Below are 19619 nucleotides of genomic sequence, written 5' to 3'. Positions count from 1 at the left end.
CACCGTCTCCTCTTTTCTCACAGACTAACCCCAACTATAGCCAAGAGAGGAACCGCTGTGAATATCTCCACAACAAACTGGCACATATAAAGAAACTTATAGCAGAATATGATCAGCAGCAACTTCAAAACTGGCACTAACCATGTCGTGTTTATTTTTGTCCCCCTTTCTCATCTGGAAACAAGACAATGAGGGAGAAACTATGGATTTGCAGGTTTCTTCTTTTTGTTTCTTTTTTCTTTTTTGGGCTTGCTCTAAAATAAAGTTTCTCTAATGCTAAAATGCCACGAAAAAGGAGTAATTCCCCTCGTGTTGAGGGCTGAACGCTCTAGTTAGAGCAATACAGACTGATTAGATTTGTTTGTTTCTTTCACTTTTTTTCCCTTTTTGTGGGGGAGGGTCTTTGGCATCTTTAGCCATACCTGCCAGTGTTGTCGCACTGCATTATGGGAAAGCCTTGCGTGGCATCAGTTCTCAGCTTCCCTCCCTCAAAGCACACAGATCTCTGAAGAGGAGAAATCACTTTGGGGATCACTTTACCAACCCTTTCCTTGCCTGCTAAACAGGGGCAAGCAACAGCTGAAACATATTTAGAAAAACAGATCAAATTTTCTTTCTTTTGTTTATTGAAAAGAAAAAAAAAAGATTTAAGTAAATGAATATCATGTTTCCCTATGTAATGAATGGAAGGTACTTATATTTTATGTTTTCATTTTTTTAAATTTTTTTTTTATTTATTATCTTTATTTTTTTTCGTCTTCCTTGGGGATATACCAGATTTATTACTGTACACTCCTCAGAATGAACTGTTTTTTTCCTGTTTTCTTCTCATCTCTTAAAAGAAAATCAGTATTTATGCAAACGCTGCCTTAGGTGTCAGGCGGTCCATAGTGCGTGCGCAGTCCATTAATTCATTAAAGATTTCTTTCTTAAGCAGAGATTTACCCCATAAATCTGAAGCCAAGGCCATTTAGCCCTTTCTTACATTGTGTGCAATGTTCTACAGTTATCTTTTGTGCAATGGATGTGGATTATATGCCTGCTTAAGAGAGAGAGAGAGAGAGAGAGAGAGAGTCTTTTGAAAGCTTTAACTCCATACTGCTGGAGGTTGAACCTACTATGCCAGAGATGGAAAGCACCATTTAAGTATAACCCAGCATTTTCAGGCTTTTGCTGTTGTTAAAAGGAGTACTCCAGCATTTTGCAGCCTGATCTTTATCTGCTGCATCTGCAGCATTTAGCCCAGGGCTGCCCAGTCTTAGCCGCAAGGGTTGGTGTGGCTGCATGTTTTCATTTTAAACGATCAGTAACAGCACCTGATTCTGCTTATTTAACCGGGTGGTCAGTCTTTATACAACTAATGTGTTTCTTCTTGGCTGAAATAAAAACTTGTAGCCACACTGTCACCTAGCATTGGAGTATTCCTTTAAGTATACTGAAATAAATACCAGCCAGTGTCTAAGAGCTATGGTCAGCTAGGATTTTTGATAGGAACGAAACCTGCCTGATTTTTGGCTTTCATTCCTTTTGTGGTCACCTAATTCAGTATTTCTCAGCCCTGGTTCTGGATGCATCCTGCCCTGCACATTTTAGATTGGGTTCATACTACATGATTTTAGGGCAGATTTGTCAGTCATGGTCAATTGCCTTGGATTGGAGGCACATCCCTGTTTGCTCAGTGCTTGTTTGTTTAGTAACTGTGGAAATATCCAAGTGACGACAAGTAAATGATCACCAATGCCTTATAAGCCCCACATAATTATCTAGCAGGTTTGGACCTGTTGGTGACTAAATCCATTAGTGTGATAGTGACTAGTTGCCGCTAATCGCTAAACAACTTCCTATCACAATCACTCCTATTTTACAAGCTTTAATTTTGAGAGGGTCTGATAGGGCACCACATCAGTTATCTAGCCTGTTTGTCATAAAAACACAATTTTTGGACACGCAACGTCTTTCACCTGGAAAAAAAATACAGTTCTACAGTGGTACAATGGTCTGATGACTTCGAAAGCCAAGGTGTGCTGCATTTGTTGGCCCTACAGTCATAGAACCCTGTTTCTTAGTGAAGAATTCCTCGATACAACCCACAAAACAACTCAAAAATTGGTTTCCTTTAAAATGTTTAAAACTATATATTAAAATTTCTTCACAAAAATAATTTATAGTCATGTGACATCACAAGGCCTCTTTTCACTGTTCAAATATGTGACCAACAGGCTACTGAGCTAGAGTCTTCATTGGACAGTCCTACTGAAGCCCTGCTCTACCTCAACTGCAGCCTAGACACTGGAACACAGCTCGAAAGTCTAACCCTATAGTTTGAAACTTGATGTTAATGAGCTGATTAGCTGAATCACCTGTTCAGAGCAAAGCAGAACAGGGCAAGGTGCCTCCTGAACCAGGGTTAAGAAAAACAAATCTAGTATTACTGAACATGTGCAACCGCACCGGACCAGCCTGGATGGCCTCATGCTTTTTGGTAAGCTTTCCGACAAGATTCCAGACAAGATTGTATCCCTTTAAAAGTACCTCGCTTGTGCCCACGTGGGGAGATCCACAGAGCAAAACCCAGTGCACTATACTTCTATTCTTCTATTGATACTGTATAGTCTTCTTTCTGATGACCGAGGCTTTTAAAGTTCAGAGATAATGTACTATTTACTTACAGTATATACTTATTTCCTAATTCTGAACTGCCTTCTCGAGTCAATTCTTCTTCTTTAATCTTTTCTACTGTATTTTGCAACCCACAGTATTCTTGGAGACTGTCCTCTACATCTCATCCTGTTCTGCAGCAATTTGCAATTTGAGACGACTGTTAAACTACATGGAGGGGTCAGTGTCTCTGTCACTACAAGTGTCCTCTCTCTATTCCCCCTCATTGAATATACTCAAAACTCTTGCCCAAAAACAGCCTCGGACATCACCAGAGAGCTTCTGCGACCAGTTTCACTTGATCGTCCGATTGTATCGGAGTGTCCGTTGTGTCCCTGATCTTGACCTCTGTGATCTTTGTGAAAATTTCTGTTTAAAATTCTGCACTTTGCACAGCCGCTAGCCGTTCCTCTAAACCTGGGTTTTGTCACAAGGACACATTTGCCAGGTCCATCCCTAAAGTGCATGCTTTTGTGAATGTGTATAAAGGAAAAGACCAGTATTTTACATCAAGGTGTCCAAAAACTGTTAAAGGCCATTCAAATCCAAATCAAAAAGACACACACACACACACCACCACTTAAGGCTTAAACTGAAAAATGGAAAAAATCTTTTTTTCCCGTCAGTGTGAGAAAACAACTGCTCTTTTTGTGCTGGTAACAGTATTTGCTTTGGGCCTCATTTGAACTTGACTGTACACTGGGATGGCTGTGTTGGATGAAATGAGAAGAAAAAAAGCTCTGTGAGGCTGAGAGGTCTTCTTATTTAGCCTTATTTTATCTCTAAACTCTATCATGTTTCAATGGGAGCTTATCAGTCCAAGACAGCAGGGTGATCTTTTTTTTTCCACTTTTCTCCCCTCTTTCTCCCTCATAGTTCTAATTGGTGCTAAAGGTGCTCATGGTTAGTCAGCAAATCCAGAGCTGTTGAATGAGTGTCGCATCATTTTGGGATTCTGAATCTCAATCATCCGCCTGTGTTCACTTCAACATTGTGCTCTACGATCATTTCGCTTCAGTTATGCTGTCTGTGTTGCAAAAGAAATTGGCTACAGAAGCATACGCAGCCCCAGAGGAGAGGAGATGGCATTTGTTAGGATTTGGAGTCTGTGCTGTGCTATTAGTGTGAGCTGCAAATACACAAACACCGCAAAATCTGGGGTGAATGTGCCAAATGACCTGTTGTATAGGTTTGCATAAGATGAAATATGCTGCTGTTTTAGCAAAAGGGGAGGCTTTGGAAAAATGTTTTGATGTAAACGCTAAAACCCAAAGCGTGCTTTTTGAAACAATAAGGGACTGGGACTGAAATTTGTCTTAGTATTTCAATAAAATTCTTGAAAAACTTTTTCTTTATGGTTGTCATTTTGACGTTCTTTATTCACCTTTTGTCATACGCCCACTTTTATAAGAATTTATGTTTAAATTAAAGGTTTATGTTGAATTGTATTCATAATGAATGCAATTTCTTAAGTGTACCTGCTGCTGTTGTGGACGGTGATCATAAATTAGCTGGCTATGCTATGCTAACCCAGCATTTCTCTCCTGCTACTAACATTATTTTGGAGCAGTGGTTCTCAGACTGTGGCATGTGCACCACTGGTGGTACACAAAGCATCCTGAGGTGTTATGCAAATTCGCACACAAAAAAATATTATTTATTGAAATCTGTTTCGGCTGTAGTTTTCGTTACTTTTTTTTTTTTTTTGGTAACTTTCATAACCCATTAGGCCTTATATGTAAGCAAGTTTTTCATTCTCATAACTACAGTACTATAATTATTCACATCAGTTTTATTGGAACTGCACAGTTCCCAAAACTACATTGCCTTGAACCCCTGTTTTCTAAGATGTCTCTGCAAGCATATCGCACTGACCGAAAAAAATAAAATAAAATAAAATAATAATTTGCTGATGGCACGAAGACCCACACTTAAGCACCATTGGGTGCTAATTGTACGTTTTAATGTGATCATGTTTGGTACATGGTTAAAAATATTTGAAAACCAGTGATTTTGAGCACAGCTAGGTTAAACCAGTGTTTGTAAGGCACCATATAGCTTAAATCTTCTGCTTAAAATAGATGAGAAGCTGCATCTGTGGTTGAAGGCACTGAACTTGAAATATCCACGGCTCTTATTCTTTTTGTGGAGGGGAATCTAACAACAGAACATCTTTTTCCAGAAAAAAAGATACGTTATTGATCTGTTAAGCCGACACCTTGGGTGCCTTGTCTGTCAAATAATTCAGCCTCAAAACGTTAGCTTGTGAGGCTTTTAACTAAGCTAAGCAGCCGATTAATCTAATCACAGGAGCTTCATAACTAAACCAGTTCTCTGGGTAAAGCTGTTTTTGATTGTTTGATTTGACCTGTCGGCATCTGGCACCTGCCCACCACTAAATGAGGCAACAAACGCACATTATATAACTATGCGACTTTTCATGTAAATAGCACTGTGCTGTGACTGATCCACTCGATCCAGCACAGAGCACTCTAATACACCACCAATCAAATAATAGCTGCTCTGTGGTGGTCCTGTGGTGTACTGATCATTAAAAAACAGAGAAAAGAAGATGCAGGAAGGATGTATGCAGAGGAACAGAAGTTCTACACAGTTTATATTTTTAATCCAAAGAGTGCTACTTTTATAAATAAGTCAGTAGTGAGTAGAAATAACAGAGTGGTATTGATGTTATGGCTGATTGGTGTACTGTATGAAACATTCGTTCACCTCTATGATCACTAATGAGCACTAAAGGGCATCAAGTGTGAAAACTTGTATAGTTTCTCCACTAGGTGGAGGCAGAAGATTATGCAGTCAGTGGGTTGATGCAGTTTGTTTTGAGGTCATGGTCTACTTTTGTCTAGAGGTATTTCCCTCCAGTTATATTTATATATGTAATGTTTGAACTGTGTAAATAAGACGAAAGACTTAATAAAGATTAACTGCAGCAAATTCCTATATGAGGGTAATGAATGAGATCTAAAGCAAACCACGCCAAGGACATAAGCGAGGAGAGGGTGGCACATTTCCCACAGCGACCATATGTTGCTTTTTCTAGGCCTCAATTTCCAGGTTGGAACTGATTCTTACAGCCCCTCCTCTTTTATACGACTCATGCCAGAATCTTCCTCTGAACATAGCACATACATATATGTTCTGAAATGTACATACACTTTTGGATATGAATAATGTGGAAGAACTGGTCAGTCAGTGATTTTTGTAGCTGTTCATTTTCTGTGATAGAATGAGCATATTCATTTGCAACAAGTGAAACAATATAGTCTCTATATCAGTCTTGTAGCCAAAGATTCTCAATAACAGTCTCTTTGGCTACCTCTTTGTTCACTTTACAAGCCACATTGCTTAAATCCTTTGTCCTAAATTTGGCTATCTTGACGGTTTACATTCACAGATGTAAGTGACCTGTATCTGTGTGTAATGTGAATTAATCTGTCCCTGAAACGCCTCACGTGCTCACATTGATACATTGCCTTCACCAACAACAAAAAAACGTCATATTTGAGAGACGACTCGTAGCTTTATAAAGGTGAAATAGATGCGTTAGCAGCTCATATGTGGAGCATCTTTTGCTCGAGTGGAGAGCAAGCAGCTGGTCTGAAGTACATGCTCAGGTTGAGGAGGAGAAAAAAGTCCCGGTGGTTTGCTTTTGCTGTTTTTGCAGCTCTAGCTGCACAGCTGCACCAAGTGATGTGTGGGTGCAAGAGAGAGAATCATGTAGTGCATGTGTAAAAGCAAAAAGACGCATAAATTCCAGTTTGACGGTTCACATTCATGTTGCATGTCCATGGATTGGATATGTATCTGATTAAAAAAAATGGATTTTGGCACGTTCACACAGCCATGAAAAAAATCAGATCTGAGCCACATTAAGCAAAAAATAAGATTTGAGTCACTTCAGCATGATAATGTGAAGGTAGCCTTTGACCTAAGAATCAAGCAACATTTTGTGGTTTCCATGCATGCTATTGACAATTGACCTACCTAGTTATTTCAGAAATATACTGAATAAAACAAGCAACAGTTTCTTGATCTTGTGTGATTAATCACAGGTGGACCCATCTCTCTAAATCAGTTACTGAGACAAACAAGCATGTCTACATTATCAGAGTTTAATGCTGTGCTTTTTTTTTTTTTTACTATGTCACTGTACCTGGCATTTAAGGCAATTAATCTGCATTCTTTTTCTTTGTTTGTTTTTTTCCTGTTATTAATTAATCATTAATTTGACACACTTTTGCCAGACACTTATTGATTGCTACCAAAAGCATCTGTTGAAGCTGCACCTCGCTAAGGGAAAAAGGACTTTTACCCAATATTTTGACTCTGTGTTGTCTTTAAAATAATCTTAAATTCCTAATTGTGCACCTTTTAATGCTGCACCAGTCAAATCTCTTAATGTTCAGTGTTGCCATGACTTTCATATCCAGTGTGAGTGTATGTAAACTTCTTACCACAACAGTAGGTTTAGATGAAGCTACAGGCGCAGTGGAAGGAAGAGAATGTGATGTGTGAAATCCGTTGCTGTGCTCCAGTTGGCCTGGCAGGGCTGCGTTTGGCTGTAGACCACGGTGTAGGCCTCTGCTTTTTCAGGGGGAGCTGGAAGAGGATGTCAGAGAGTTCAGCCTGGCAGCATGCCAGCTCCCTCGTTCGTCCAATAACACATACGGCCCCTTATAAGACGGCCCTAAGGTATCTTAGGACTGCAAATTGCAGGCTTGCTTCTAAGTTTACTTTACTTTAAATGCCTATGTGAACATATATATCTGTATCCACAAATGGTTGCAGAACAGCGGGTAGGCTGTCCTCACATTCAACAGCTAAATTAGTTATAGCAACCTTGCGGAAGAAAAATAAACTACCATTTTCTGGAGTTGGTGATGGCTTTATCATGTATTATCAATCAAGTCAGAGAGTAAACTAGTTTGTTCAACATTTGTACACCTGTCTCCAGAATGGCTATTAGCATTTCAGAAAGTGTTGACCAGAGATTTCCAAACAGATTTTTCCTTATTTACACCAGTTATGCATGTTTGTGCACAAACAAAATGCCTGGAATCCATATTTAATGTTTACATTCATGTCACATACCAGTGAATTGCATACATATTCAATATAGGTCCACATATGAAAGTGACTTAAATCGACGAAAAAAATCAGCATTTAACATGTCCACACAACCCTAAAAAAAAGTCAGATCTGAGTCACTTTATCTTGGTATGTAAATGTAGCTAATAACACATCCATCTCTCCAAGACCTATTCAACAGCCAAAACCCCTCATAATTCAAGCAAAGCATCAGTAAAAATGCAAAGAGCGAATTTGCATATTCCTTCCCACACAGCAATCGGTTTTCAGTCTGAGACATTTTAAATTTAAATTTAGTGGGACAGCTTTTAGGCAGCCCTGGTGAGAGCTGTACATTTGAGACTATAGACTGGTTCTGACATGCATCCAACTGCTTCACTATCATTAAAAGTGTTATATTTAACATTTTACATACATATATAGTAAAATAACATAGTTGCTAACAACTAATTTTTATGTATAAATATATAAATGAGTTGCTGGTGCTGTAGCAAATCTAGTGGCAGAAAATACAGCATATACAGCACCTTTAAACAGAACTGTTTCTGTACATCTGATTATCTTGTTTTTTTTTTTTATTTCAACTCTGAAATCTCCAGTATTGGAAGAGACCTATCCACTATTTATCTTTAAAATCAAATAAGCATTGGACTGATCTTTTTTAATTAATGCAGTTTACTTAAAGATCACTTAAAGGTATCATACTCAACCTCATACTCCTATAAAGTCAGAAATGCAGAGTCCATACAAGTATGGAATAATTGAAACAGTTGCTTTACGTATAATACCCAACAAACAAAGAAATACACAAAATTATCCTTTACATTTAAAGAAAGAGTGCCAGTGGCAGTGCCAGTCTACTCTTCTTTAAAAAAAACGTCAACTTAAATTGTATTTGATTATATAACACAATTATGCTGAAGCCAAAGATAAGCAGTAATGACTGATCTGCTGACACCAGGTTGCAAATATACGACAATCATTACATTTTATTATGTTAGATTGCAGACCTCATATTCCCTCACTATACTTCTCAAAAGAGAACTATCAAATCTCCATCCTTTAATTGAGCATTTTGGTTTGAGCACTTTGATCTCAGTAGCAAGTGGCCCTTAGTTTGCAGGGTCACTGACACGCTGTGTGCTGTACCTGCCACAATGAACACTATTGTCAGTGAATGATGTAAGTGGCTGATCTACTCATCCTCGGCTTTCCCTCTCATCTCTTTTCACTGATGTTTTTTTCTGTTGATATGGAGAACATGATAGATTGATCCGTGCTACACACTGCATTTAAGTCAGATGCATTATATGAATAATATATTATTGTTACTGGAATGTACAGTATATCAATATGGTGTTTTATAGTGATTTTATAGAGTGCAGTATATCTATATAGTGGTGAATAGTGTTTTTAGAGAGTACAGTATATCTATATGTGGTTAATAGATACCTCACTCATGCTATCAGAGAACCGGGTTTACGGTCGTAACCTAAAGTTTTTAAAGAGTAAAGTACATCTATATGGTGTTTAATAATGTTATTATAGAGTAAAATTACAGTACATCTTGTATCAAAATCTTGTAATAGTGTTATTAAAGAGTACAGTACTGCTATATGGTGTTTAACAGTCTTATTAGAGAGTACACTTCTCTATATATCTATATGGTGTTTAATTATGTTATTACAGAGTACAGTACAACTATATCCTGTTAGAGAGTACAGTACATTTATATGCTGTTTAATAGTCTTATTAGAGAGTAGAGTATACCTATATGGTGTTTAATAGTGTTATGAGAGTACAGTATATATATATATGGTGTTTAAATATGTTATGAGAGAGTAGAGTACATTTATATGGTGAATACCAGTGTTATTAGAGAGTACAGTGTATCTATATGGTGATTACCAGTGTTATTAGAGGGGACACTATACCCACATATGATCTATTACATTTTATTAGAGAGTAAATCTAAATGTTTTGAGTAGTGTTATTAGAGTAACTTATATCATACCTGTATAGTCTGGTTATGTGATGGCATTCTTAGCTATAATTCCTTAAAAGATGGCTTGGTTAGCTAAGCTAGCTATCTCTGCCTTGCAGATATTCCTTTTCTTCTGTTATCTATTCCGCTGAATTCAGTAGTTAGGTTGTGTTGGACAGTAGCTAATATAACAGAGGGTTTCTGTATTCTGTCTTCAGTCGGAAACTCTCCTTCAGTTCCCGGTACATTCAAAAGTTTTTTGCGGGCGGTGGTTTATAAACAGAATGGTACAGCCCGCCCGTTCAACGGTTATCGGCTCGGGGGATTTTCTATTCGTCAGCAATTGATGATTTGTGTCATCACCGTTCAGCCAATGTTAAAGTTGAGAGAAGTAATCCCCCGCTGTGTGTCAGTAAAAAGGTGCCTCCCTTCCCTATCAGCCGCGGGCTGGGGGTTTATCTCCGTGCCTCTCTCCCTTTCGCTTTGGTTCAGCCTTCTCCTCTCTCACTCATTGCTCTTCTTTTTTTCCTCGCCGGTCAAGATGGCGGCGGCAGCGCCGAGATGGAGCATCCGCTCGACATGAGCAGTTTTCTTTTTTTATCGAAATTACCCGAAATATCTCACTTCAGTCCGAGTAAACAAGGCGGCGGGCTTTTTTAAACTGCGCCTAAGCTTCTCTTAACTTTTGACTGTTCTAGTTTCACCGACTGTTCGGATATTTTCTGTCAAAATGTTGAAACTGTAGCCAGTCGGAGGTCTCTTGTCTCTGCACTAGCACGCTAAGCTAGCAAGCTAACGCCGCCGAGAGTAGGATGGGAGAGAAGCTGGAGCTGAAGCTAAAGTCGCCGGTTGGAGCCGAAGCTGCGGGATACCCGTGGCCGCTGCCAGTATACGTAAGTTGAACAAGTGTGTCGTTCGGTAAAGCGGTGGTATCGATCTGAATTACAAATACACATGTGAATTTAGCGCATAGTAGAGTGTTTTACAAGTGAAGTGATCCAAGACAATCAAGAGTAGCTTGTTAGCCAGTTGCTAGCTACCCCTAGTTAGTTAGCTAACCCTGCTAGCCTACCTCCAGCTGGGGTTGTGGGTTTTAGTCTGGGTTTAAACTCGTTTGGGATTTAGCGTAGCTAGTTAGCTAGGTTGTGTTAAATGTTAAATGTAACCTGGGATATTCGAGCTAACAGCTAATTTATTTATTAACTCTATAAAACGTTAACAATCGAGGTATTTTAGTTGGTTTTGTAGTTAGATGACGAGTTAGCGTTAACTAACCTAGCTAAGCTAGCGTTATGTTCGCTGAAGACACCGATAGATAAGAGCAAAAAGTGTTTATTAGGACGTATTGAGTGTTTGTTTTTAGCTAACGCTAGATTAGTAATCTAACCAGTAACGTTAGAGTAACTTAGTTAGCTAACGCTAACTAGCAACGTTAACTGATCAGCTGTGTTTGCTGTCACTGAATGTGTGTGTGTGTGTGTATCGGGTTAACAGAGTCCACTACAGCTCGCTCCCTGTAATGTTATGGAGTACAGCGTAGTAGTGAGCTGACCTAGTTGGCCATCCTCACTAATGTGTGTGTGTGTGAGAGTAAGAGAGAGAAGCCTGGCTACACTGCTAACGGTTGCTAGCTAGCTACTGTCCAGCGTAACAATAGTAACCTAACTGTCAGAAACGCTAACCTAGCTTAACTACAAGTTGGTGTTTTTTCAGTGTCTATTAATCCTTAAATTAATAGTGCTAGTTCAGTTATATTAGCTAAAATAATCTTGGTTGGGATTTTAGGCAGGGCTAACAAGCGCTAGCTAGCTTATTATTCCCCGCAGCCCAGTGTGTGCAGAGCTGCTGCTGACTGTGGGACGGTCAGTGTTACAGACTGAGCTGCTATTGTTGCTGTGTTTGGTTAACTCATAAATAAATGCCGTAAACATGAGTGGAAGTATGCGGTGTGTGCACAGTCACAGATATCGGAGTATATTTCATGTTTGAGGTAGATATTCTGCGGCTTTTGGATTAGCTTTCTAACAAAAGGGCAAACAAGCCGGGTCAGCCAGTGCAGCTGGTCTAGTGAGGTCGACGTTGTTGGCCTAATTTGTTGGCTACCAGTCGTGCAGTGAGTTGCAACTGGGGTTGTTTTCCTGGATTAGTGCCTTTGTTTGCTTGCCTTGATGTGCTCTAAGTTCATGTCAGTAAACACTAGCTAGCTAACCTATCTGCCCACATCAGAGGCTTTTTGCAGGCATCAAGTCTGGACTTGCAGCAGCACTTCCTCTATAGCCAGGCAGCGTTGGTTACCTAGTTAACTATGTCCTTAGTTTTCAGATCAGGGTGTTCATCTTGAAGTATTTAGATAGTAACTAGCTAATTTACCTTTCTTGACATGTCAGGAATGATAGTTGACAAAAGAGAGAAAAGAATAGTCTGTATGCTTGTTCTAGTGAGGAACTGTACTGTATGTGTGTGTTTGTGTGTGTGTGTGTGTGTGTGTGTGTGTGTGTGTGTGTGTGTGTATACAGCTCTGGAAAAATTAAGAGACCACTTAACATGATGAGTTTCTTTGATTTTACAAAATTGAAAACCTCTGGCATATAATCAATAGGAAGATGGATGATCACAAGCCATCAAACCAAGCTGAAGTACTAGAATGTTTGCACCAGGAGTGGCATAAAGTTTTCCAAAAGCAGTGTGTAAGACTGGTGGAGGAGAACATGCCAAGATGCATGAAAACTCTGCATCTTTTTTGTTATTTCAGCCATTTTGCATTTTCTGCAAATAAATGCTCTAAATGACAATATCTGTATTTGGAATTTGGGAGAAATGTTGTCCGTAGTTTATAAAATAAAACAACGATCATTTAGAGCCGTATGTATATTTTTGTTATATAATAAAGCAGTGGAAAGCCTGTGCTTGTTTACACTACTCACAAAGCTTGCTTCCATGAAATGAGTAACATGTACAGTTGGGTGTTTGGCTGTGGGCAGGACAGCATTCCACAGATTTCTTAGTCCTAATCATTTCCTGCTCGTGGTATAAAAGCTAAATCGTCAAAGAACAGGAACAAGTAGTGTAAGCCTGGAAATAAAATTTGAAAGAATTGAATTGGATAGGACCTTTGGATTTTTGAACTGCACCTTAACCCTACATTCATTGTCTTTTTCTTCCTATATAAAGCTGTCTTGTCGCCCGTGTTCATAAAGTCATCATTTCTCAGTCCTCAAATGTTGGATCTGTCAACATGACCATGATCTATGAACGAATGCTGCCCAGCATCTGAGTGGCAGACGGAAACGGGGGCAGATCAAAGCCTGTGGTTTCCACAGTGAATTTGGATTCACTTGTCATCTCCCCACACACACTCTTTCACAGAAAACCTCCATCGTAATTGTTCATTCTACCTCTACTTCTGAGAATTTAGCTTTCTTTACATGTGAATGGAATTTATTCTGCACTCTCATCTTTGTCTGAGAAACCAGTGCTAGCTCACTAAGAAAGATGACCTCATCTGTGGGCCTACATAGTCTCAGTTCACCTCAGATGACTCCTTTCCCTTTCTCTCTTTCCATGACTTTGCCTGATAAGCTCTGCCGCACCCTTTGTGAGACATGTTTCAGCCCTGTGCAAGTTTCACAGATGTGCCCAGCTTGTTAAGCCATATGAGCTCTTGTTTTGGAATGGCTGGTTTCTACTAAGGGAGGTTTGCATTTGGGAGCTGCAGAACCTGTTTAATTCCCTCTTCTTGCTCCACATGTATCCCAGAAGGACTGGGAGGGGAAGTATGGTCGATAAGATCAAAATACTTTGATCCCTGCCTCATTTTTCTTCTCATTACTGAGTAAGGTTTGCAGCTCTCTGTCGAATAATTCCACTGTGAACTAAAATCTCTCCACTTTTATAGAGAACTAGATCAAATTCAGTAATCGTGTGACTCCTTTTTAGATGCTCTCGGGCTGAATGAATTGTTCCTCTGTGTTGCTGGGTTGCGTTGGCAGTGCGAGTCAACCAGCGGCTGCCAGTCTGCCGTTATTCCCCACCGCCTCGTGTTGTTGAGGAGAAAAGCATCCCACTCACCTCTGGCAGTGAAATGTTGCTATGTGCAAGGATAAGCTGGGCTTTGGGGATATATTAGGGGTGCTTATACTGTACTGTGCTAGGTGGATCATAAATATAGCTTGATCACAGTAAGGTTTGATGCGACAGAGACTGAGACTGGGAGTTACCAAGAACATCTGGAGTCTAGAAATCACTCTTAAGTGGTTCCATGTGAGGGAATACCTTTTTGGGCAGCTCGTTTGGAGGCTACTCCATTTAACCAGAGGCATTAAGCTCAGTCGTTGTACATTTTTGGGGATATAAATGCCAAGCAACTGTATGTATCTTAATATAGACTGGTTTCAACCAAATATTTTGACATGCAAAATAGGGTTGCAACGGTATGAGATTTTCACGGTATGATAACCGTCTCAGAAAATACCGCGGTATCACGGTTATCACGGTATCACAGTTTGTTACATATATTATTAAACTGACCCTTAAAGAAATTACAACAAAGGTTTTTTGTTCAATTAACTATTTATTGTAGAAACCTGGAACAACTATATAGATAATGTCTCCTTAAAAAAATAAACTGTACACCATTAGGTGAAGGAAACCAGGTTTTTCCACTACTCTTAAGGTCATTAAGGGTGTATATAATTATATATATATATATATATACACACACACACACACACACACACACACACACACACACACACACGTGTCACACATTACATGTCCTCTAAGAAGTAAAGATCCTGTGTTTAAACTATTCAGTACAATTATTTAAGTTTAAATTATTTAATATCTGATAAACTGAGCCTGGGTCAGTGTCTGATCAACAACTGTTGTAAACGTCCGTTTTACTGCCAAGTTGGTATATAACCAGATAGAGGGGATTTATTTCTGAGTCTGGTTTTAACACATGAAAAACAGGCACGTCAGAATTTGAAAATGAACGCATGTAAATGAATGGCGTCTTTCACATCCAGTCCGGCCAGGACCTTTACACAGACACGTGAATCCGTCGTAGCACGCACTATACGCCTGTACCTGCGTGCCCAAATTTCGGATAACTCAGCGCTTTTGCTTACCGCATGGGTTGTGCACGACTACAAAGAGGTTTTATTTAGGTTCAGATTAAAATTATAAACTGAACACATACTTTGCGCTGCACGGCGGGGTGGTGTTCTCGGAGATGGGAGAACAGGTTTGAGGTATGTCCACCTTTAGCTGTGACTTTACAGCCACATTGATTACAAATCAGATAACCATCCTCGGGTGTGTTCGGCGGGGATCCGAAATAGTCCCACACTGCTGATTTTAGTTTAGCCTTTTTGTAGGCGGACGGAGATTTGTTTAGTCTGATGCACTTTCTGCTGTTCTCACCGCTGTGTGCTGAGCAGCTGAAGCGGAGCAGAGTTGCGCATGCGCGGGTGAGTTTCTCCGCTGGCTTGCGTTTTACCGGTAATAAGCAAACACACACGGTATGATAACCGTGCATTTTAATACCATGGTATACCGTGAAACCGGTTACCGCTGCAACCCTAATGCAAAATCATGGGACTGTGACTTTTGCCTTGTCCTCTGGGATATGCTTGTGGTTAATGTAATTTCTGCCAGAGTCAGTTGTTTGTTCGCATGGACAATTCTAGCCAGATACAGCTAGAGCACATAGATACAGCTACAGCATTCCCACCACCAGTGCTATTCGCTGTATGTGATAATGCCTTTGATTACATATTCCCAAAAAACATATGCCACTACTGTGGATTGAGGAATGTTAAATGCCTGCACAACATCAGAAATTCAATGTCTTCTCCATCTGACGCCCAACATTAGTCAAAACTCTAGTAATTGACATGGATATTATTAAATGGTATAAACACTAATTGTTCAATATTTCACAGTCTTGCTTCTGCATTTGGTCTGTTCCAGCTTGTTCCCAAACCTCAGGAAAACCTTTATTACAAGTCATACATTGTAATACGATGCTATTTCTGTCCCATCACGCCATCACAGTGGCGTGTCCTCAGAAAGAACAGCAAGTTCCCCCCTGTTGCAGACGATCGTCTGGGGTTGTTTGAGGTAATCTGCTCGATATTACGATAGTCATTGGGACATGTGCAGTATAGGAAGTGAGACCACCCTCCCCACACACACACCTTCCCGTGAGTCATACCGTGGAAAGCAGGAGGTGAAGACGTAAGAGAGTGTGAGCGTGAGTCACGACCTCGCTCCACCATTCACCACGCGCGGGGTGTGACGAGATCTGCCTGTGACATGTTCTCTCTTTTCTTTTTTTGCACAGTCTTTTTTTTTTTTTTTTTTTTTTTTTTTTTATAAACGCGCCTCAGCCGACGTTATTTTTAGCTACAGTGCTGGTGTTGCTGTGCACGATGTGTGTGTGAGCGTGAGCCCAAGCCCACAGGAACACCACCCCCCTCCTCTCACGCTCACACTCCTCCTCCCACACGCTCTGCCTCTCTGTGAAGGCTGTTTGTAAGGGTACTCTCTGTACTCTGGTGCAGGCTAAGCCTCTCACACGCAGTTAAGGACAAGTTGCTTTACTTTCATTGTAAAGCATTATATATTTTAATTTTACCAGTGCTCTGTTTTATACAGCTTTCTTCACACACACACACACACACACACACACACTCACACACAGATCCTAATTGTAGCGGAATGCAAGTGTAAATGGGGCGGAGTGTATTCAGAGCGGGAACGCGGCTCTGTGCCGAATGAGGTGGAGTCTGGAGAGGCTCGATTTGGGCCCAGCAGCGGCACACTCAGGCAGACACGAGTCCTCTCAAGCCCCTGCTGACAGAAAGTGGGTCACTGGGTCATCCAGTGGCAGGGCTGCTGTGGCTCGGATGCAGCTGTGCCGGACCGGACCTGTGCTGTTTTTCACATGATGTTGATGATTATAAATACAATCATAAATTTATAAACACCTAAGGATACTGTACCAAGTAACGTACGTGTGTGTGCGTGCTTAGTGGGTTTAGTCTAGATTTGTTACAGGATCGAGTTAATTCCTTTTTTTCCATCCGATATCTGACCCAACACTTTATTCTGACACAATCCAATGCTTTAACTTATTTACACCAGTGAGCCAAAACATTAGGACCACTCACAGATGATATCTGCACAGTTGGTTCTAATAGTAAGAACGAACGCCACCTGGTCAGCTCATACCAGTTTTCTTATAAGTTAATGTTAACACCATGAGTGGCAGGTAATGCTGCAATGATTCAACAACTTTCTCGGATGTTTCCCCATGAGGGTCTGTATGTTTAAACGCAAGTGTCCAAATGAGTTGTACTGGATGTTAACAGGAGTTAGAAACCATAAGTTTATATATTTACTTTAGCCCTCTGCATTTACACTGCTCTGTGGTGTCAGCGTGCAGCCATGTAACCCATTCATTTTCAATAGGAAACGTCAGCTTTGTTAGATGTATCCGATATTTAAAAAACATTTTAATTCCACTTTTAAGCTTTTCAGTGAAGCATGGAAAAAGGCTAATCATTGCGAATTCAGGCCTCCCTGTCCTTTGTGATAAATCCCTGCTGAGTAACAGGGACTCTGATCAACGTAATACAGTGTGAAAAAATCATTTATTAAAATGATTTAATTGGACAACACAGGGAAGTGCGTTCATATGCGTGACGAAGCAGTGTAAATGCAACGTTTGGCACATAAGTCAAGACTAAATCAGGCTTCAGTTGTAATGTAGAACTGAAAGCAATATGAGCAGCAAGTAACAAGAAGCAGGGCAGTCCTGCTATAGAACAACTAATCTGCAAAATAGAGGAAGAGAGAACTCATTTGAAGTGTTTTTACTTTGTGGTGACAATTTTCAAAAGTTTGTCACATGACTGTAGAAAGCTGTTTAGCTGCTTCAGCTGTGTTTTAGATTGACTGTTTTATCTTTAAATGTACTGATTTTACTATATTGTGCTTTCAATTTCTTTTAATCCTGTTTATCTATCTATCTCTCTTTCTGTAGGATAAACATCATGATGCTGCACATGAAATCATTGAAACCATCCGGTAAGTAGCACTCCGCCCCTGCAGTGATTGATGATGTACATGTGAGTTGTCTGTACCAAACTGAAAATGAGTTTCTCTTTCTAAAGATGGGTGTGTGAGGAGATCCCAGACCTTAAGCTGGCCATGGAGAACTATGTTCTCATCGACTATGACACCAAGAGGTGAGTTTCATGTGATTTATGGCCTTTGGTTGAGTTTTTTTTTCCCCAACATTAAACTCTAAAACCTAGATCACATACAGACCTTGTTTTTAGATTCCTGTCCGGATTTTGTGATAATTTTTTAAAATAAAGTAGAACAATTGATTGTAATTGATTGGCTGCGTAGTGTCAAAAACCAAAAAAGTATCACAAAAGCTCTATCCGGACAGGATTAGTTTCTCAGGGGGACATCTGTGAAACATTTTTCACACTTCTACTCAATGATAAAACTCTTGCATCCAGACTGCAATTGAAAAAACAGGAAAACCAATGAGTTTTGTTCTGACTTTCTCGGTCACATGACATCACATTCAGTAGCTCCTCCATTTCCACTCGCTGTTGTGTTTACGTGGATCTCCATGGAAATCCACACCCAAAGTAATGCTGGGCGATATGGGAAAAATCATATATCACGATATGGAATATTTTTATATCACGATAATGATATATATCATGATATACCACATTTATATAAATAAATTAACAAACACGAAAATTAGGGTATTCAATCTGTAATTTCAGTTTGTTTTAGTTTTTCTTTTAATTACCGTTTTTATTAGTTTCAGTTAAGGAACTAACTTTCACTTTCAGTTAGGGCTGCCACAAACGATTATTTTTATAGTCGACTAATCACCGATTATTTTTTATGATTAGTCGACTAATCGGATCATACGTTAATTGAATATAAAACACAGTTTATCACAATAGAATGCAGCTGCTATTATACAACAATCATTAGATTTCAGCTATATGCTAACTAAAAATAAAAACAATTAAAATCATAGTTCATTAAACCTTTAATGAAATATGCAGCTTGTTGTAACAGACAATTATTTTACTGTTTAGCATAAAGTGTAAACAACTGTGTAAAATAAGGATAAGGCACTGGCATTTATGAAACATCTCAACCGTGAGGTTGTTTGAACTATTATGAAAAAAAAGTATATTAATAAAAAATGCCTCTCTGTCCAGATATTGTGTACATTACCGTACACAGGGCAGCGGTCTGCACAGATCTGATTGGCAGAGGAGAGCGTTTGGTGATTTTACACCACACATGACTGATCTGTGAGTTTACTGCACCGAAAAGCACTGAAAACAGAAGCCACTGTCAGAATGAAATCCTTCTCTGTAGTTTATCGGTTTGGGACGGCATTTGTGACAACGTCTGGGTCCGGATCCGGATCGCGGTCCGCCTATTAGTGACTTCTGTTTTAAAGCTATCAAGATGAGTAAGTTAAGTACTAAGTTAACGCTCTGTTTACGCTAATTTTAGCAGCTAAATAGCAATTTAGCTTCTTCGTCATTTAATCAGCCACAACATGCCTCCTTTTCAGGTGCTCGTGCATCGCGGTTGTGCTGCCGAGGAAGGCAAGTTCTTCATTGCAGATATTGCATTGCACGCGTTTCACTTTTATTTTCTTGGTGATCCCACACTTTTGAGTTCTGTAGCGGGGTAGCCATGAAACCAGAGCCTGTCTGTATAATGTCCTGAGATGTCGTCCACTACCTACCCCGGTTTCCACTACTGCGCATGTGCGTCCAGGACAGAAAGGCAGTCGTAGCAGTTTGGA

The 19619-nt window shown here is 39.8% G+C and overlaps 2 protein-coding genes across 4 annotated transcripts in view; both read left to right on the top strand.

Annotated features, from left to right (window-relative positions):
- Nucleotides 1-4011, top strand: part of ell (elongation factor RNA polymerase II) — a 36141-nt gene extending 32130 nt beyond the window's left edge. Inside the window, exon 12 of the mRNA XM_007233262.4 lies at nucleotides 24-4011. Coding sequence (XP_007233324.3) covers nucleotides 24-140 — 117 coding nt within the window. The 3' untranslated portion in view covers nucleotides 141-4011. The remainder of the gene's footprint in view (nucleotides 1-23) is intronic.
- A 6097-nt stretch (nucleotides 4012-10108) lies between these two features.
- The window catches only part of dot1l (DOT1-like histone H3K79 methyltransferase), a 33588-nt gene continuing 24077 nt past the window's right edge, over nucleotides 10109-19619 (top strand). The window contains exons 1-3 of one of the 3 annotated variants that reach the window (XM_022669778.2): nucleotides 10109-10644; nucleotides 17802-17845; nucleotides 17932-18006. In XM_022669778.2, the coding sequence (XP_022525499.2) occupies nucleotides 10564-10644; nucleotides 17802-17845; nucleotides 17932-18006 (200 nt within the window). In that variant the 5' untranslated portion in view covers nucleotides 10109-10563. The remainder of the gene's footprint in view (nucleotides 10645-17801; nucleotides 17846-17931; nucleotides 18007-19619) is intronic. The other 2 variants (XM_022669779.2, XM_049465479.1) reach the window with 2 other exon arrangements.

The sequence above is a fragment of the Astyanax mexicanus genome, chromosome 16, assembly GCF_023375975.1.
Source record: "Astyanax mexicanus isolate ESR-SI-001 chromosome 16, AstMex3_surface, whole genome shotgun sequence".
In the NCBI taxonomy this organism is placed as follows: Eukaryota; Metazoa; Chordata; class Actinopteri; order Characiformes; family Acestrorhamphidae; genus Astyanax; species Astyanax mexicanus.
This window is presented reverse-complemented; position numbering and strand designations above follow the sequence as displayed.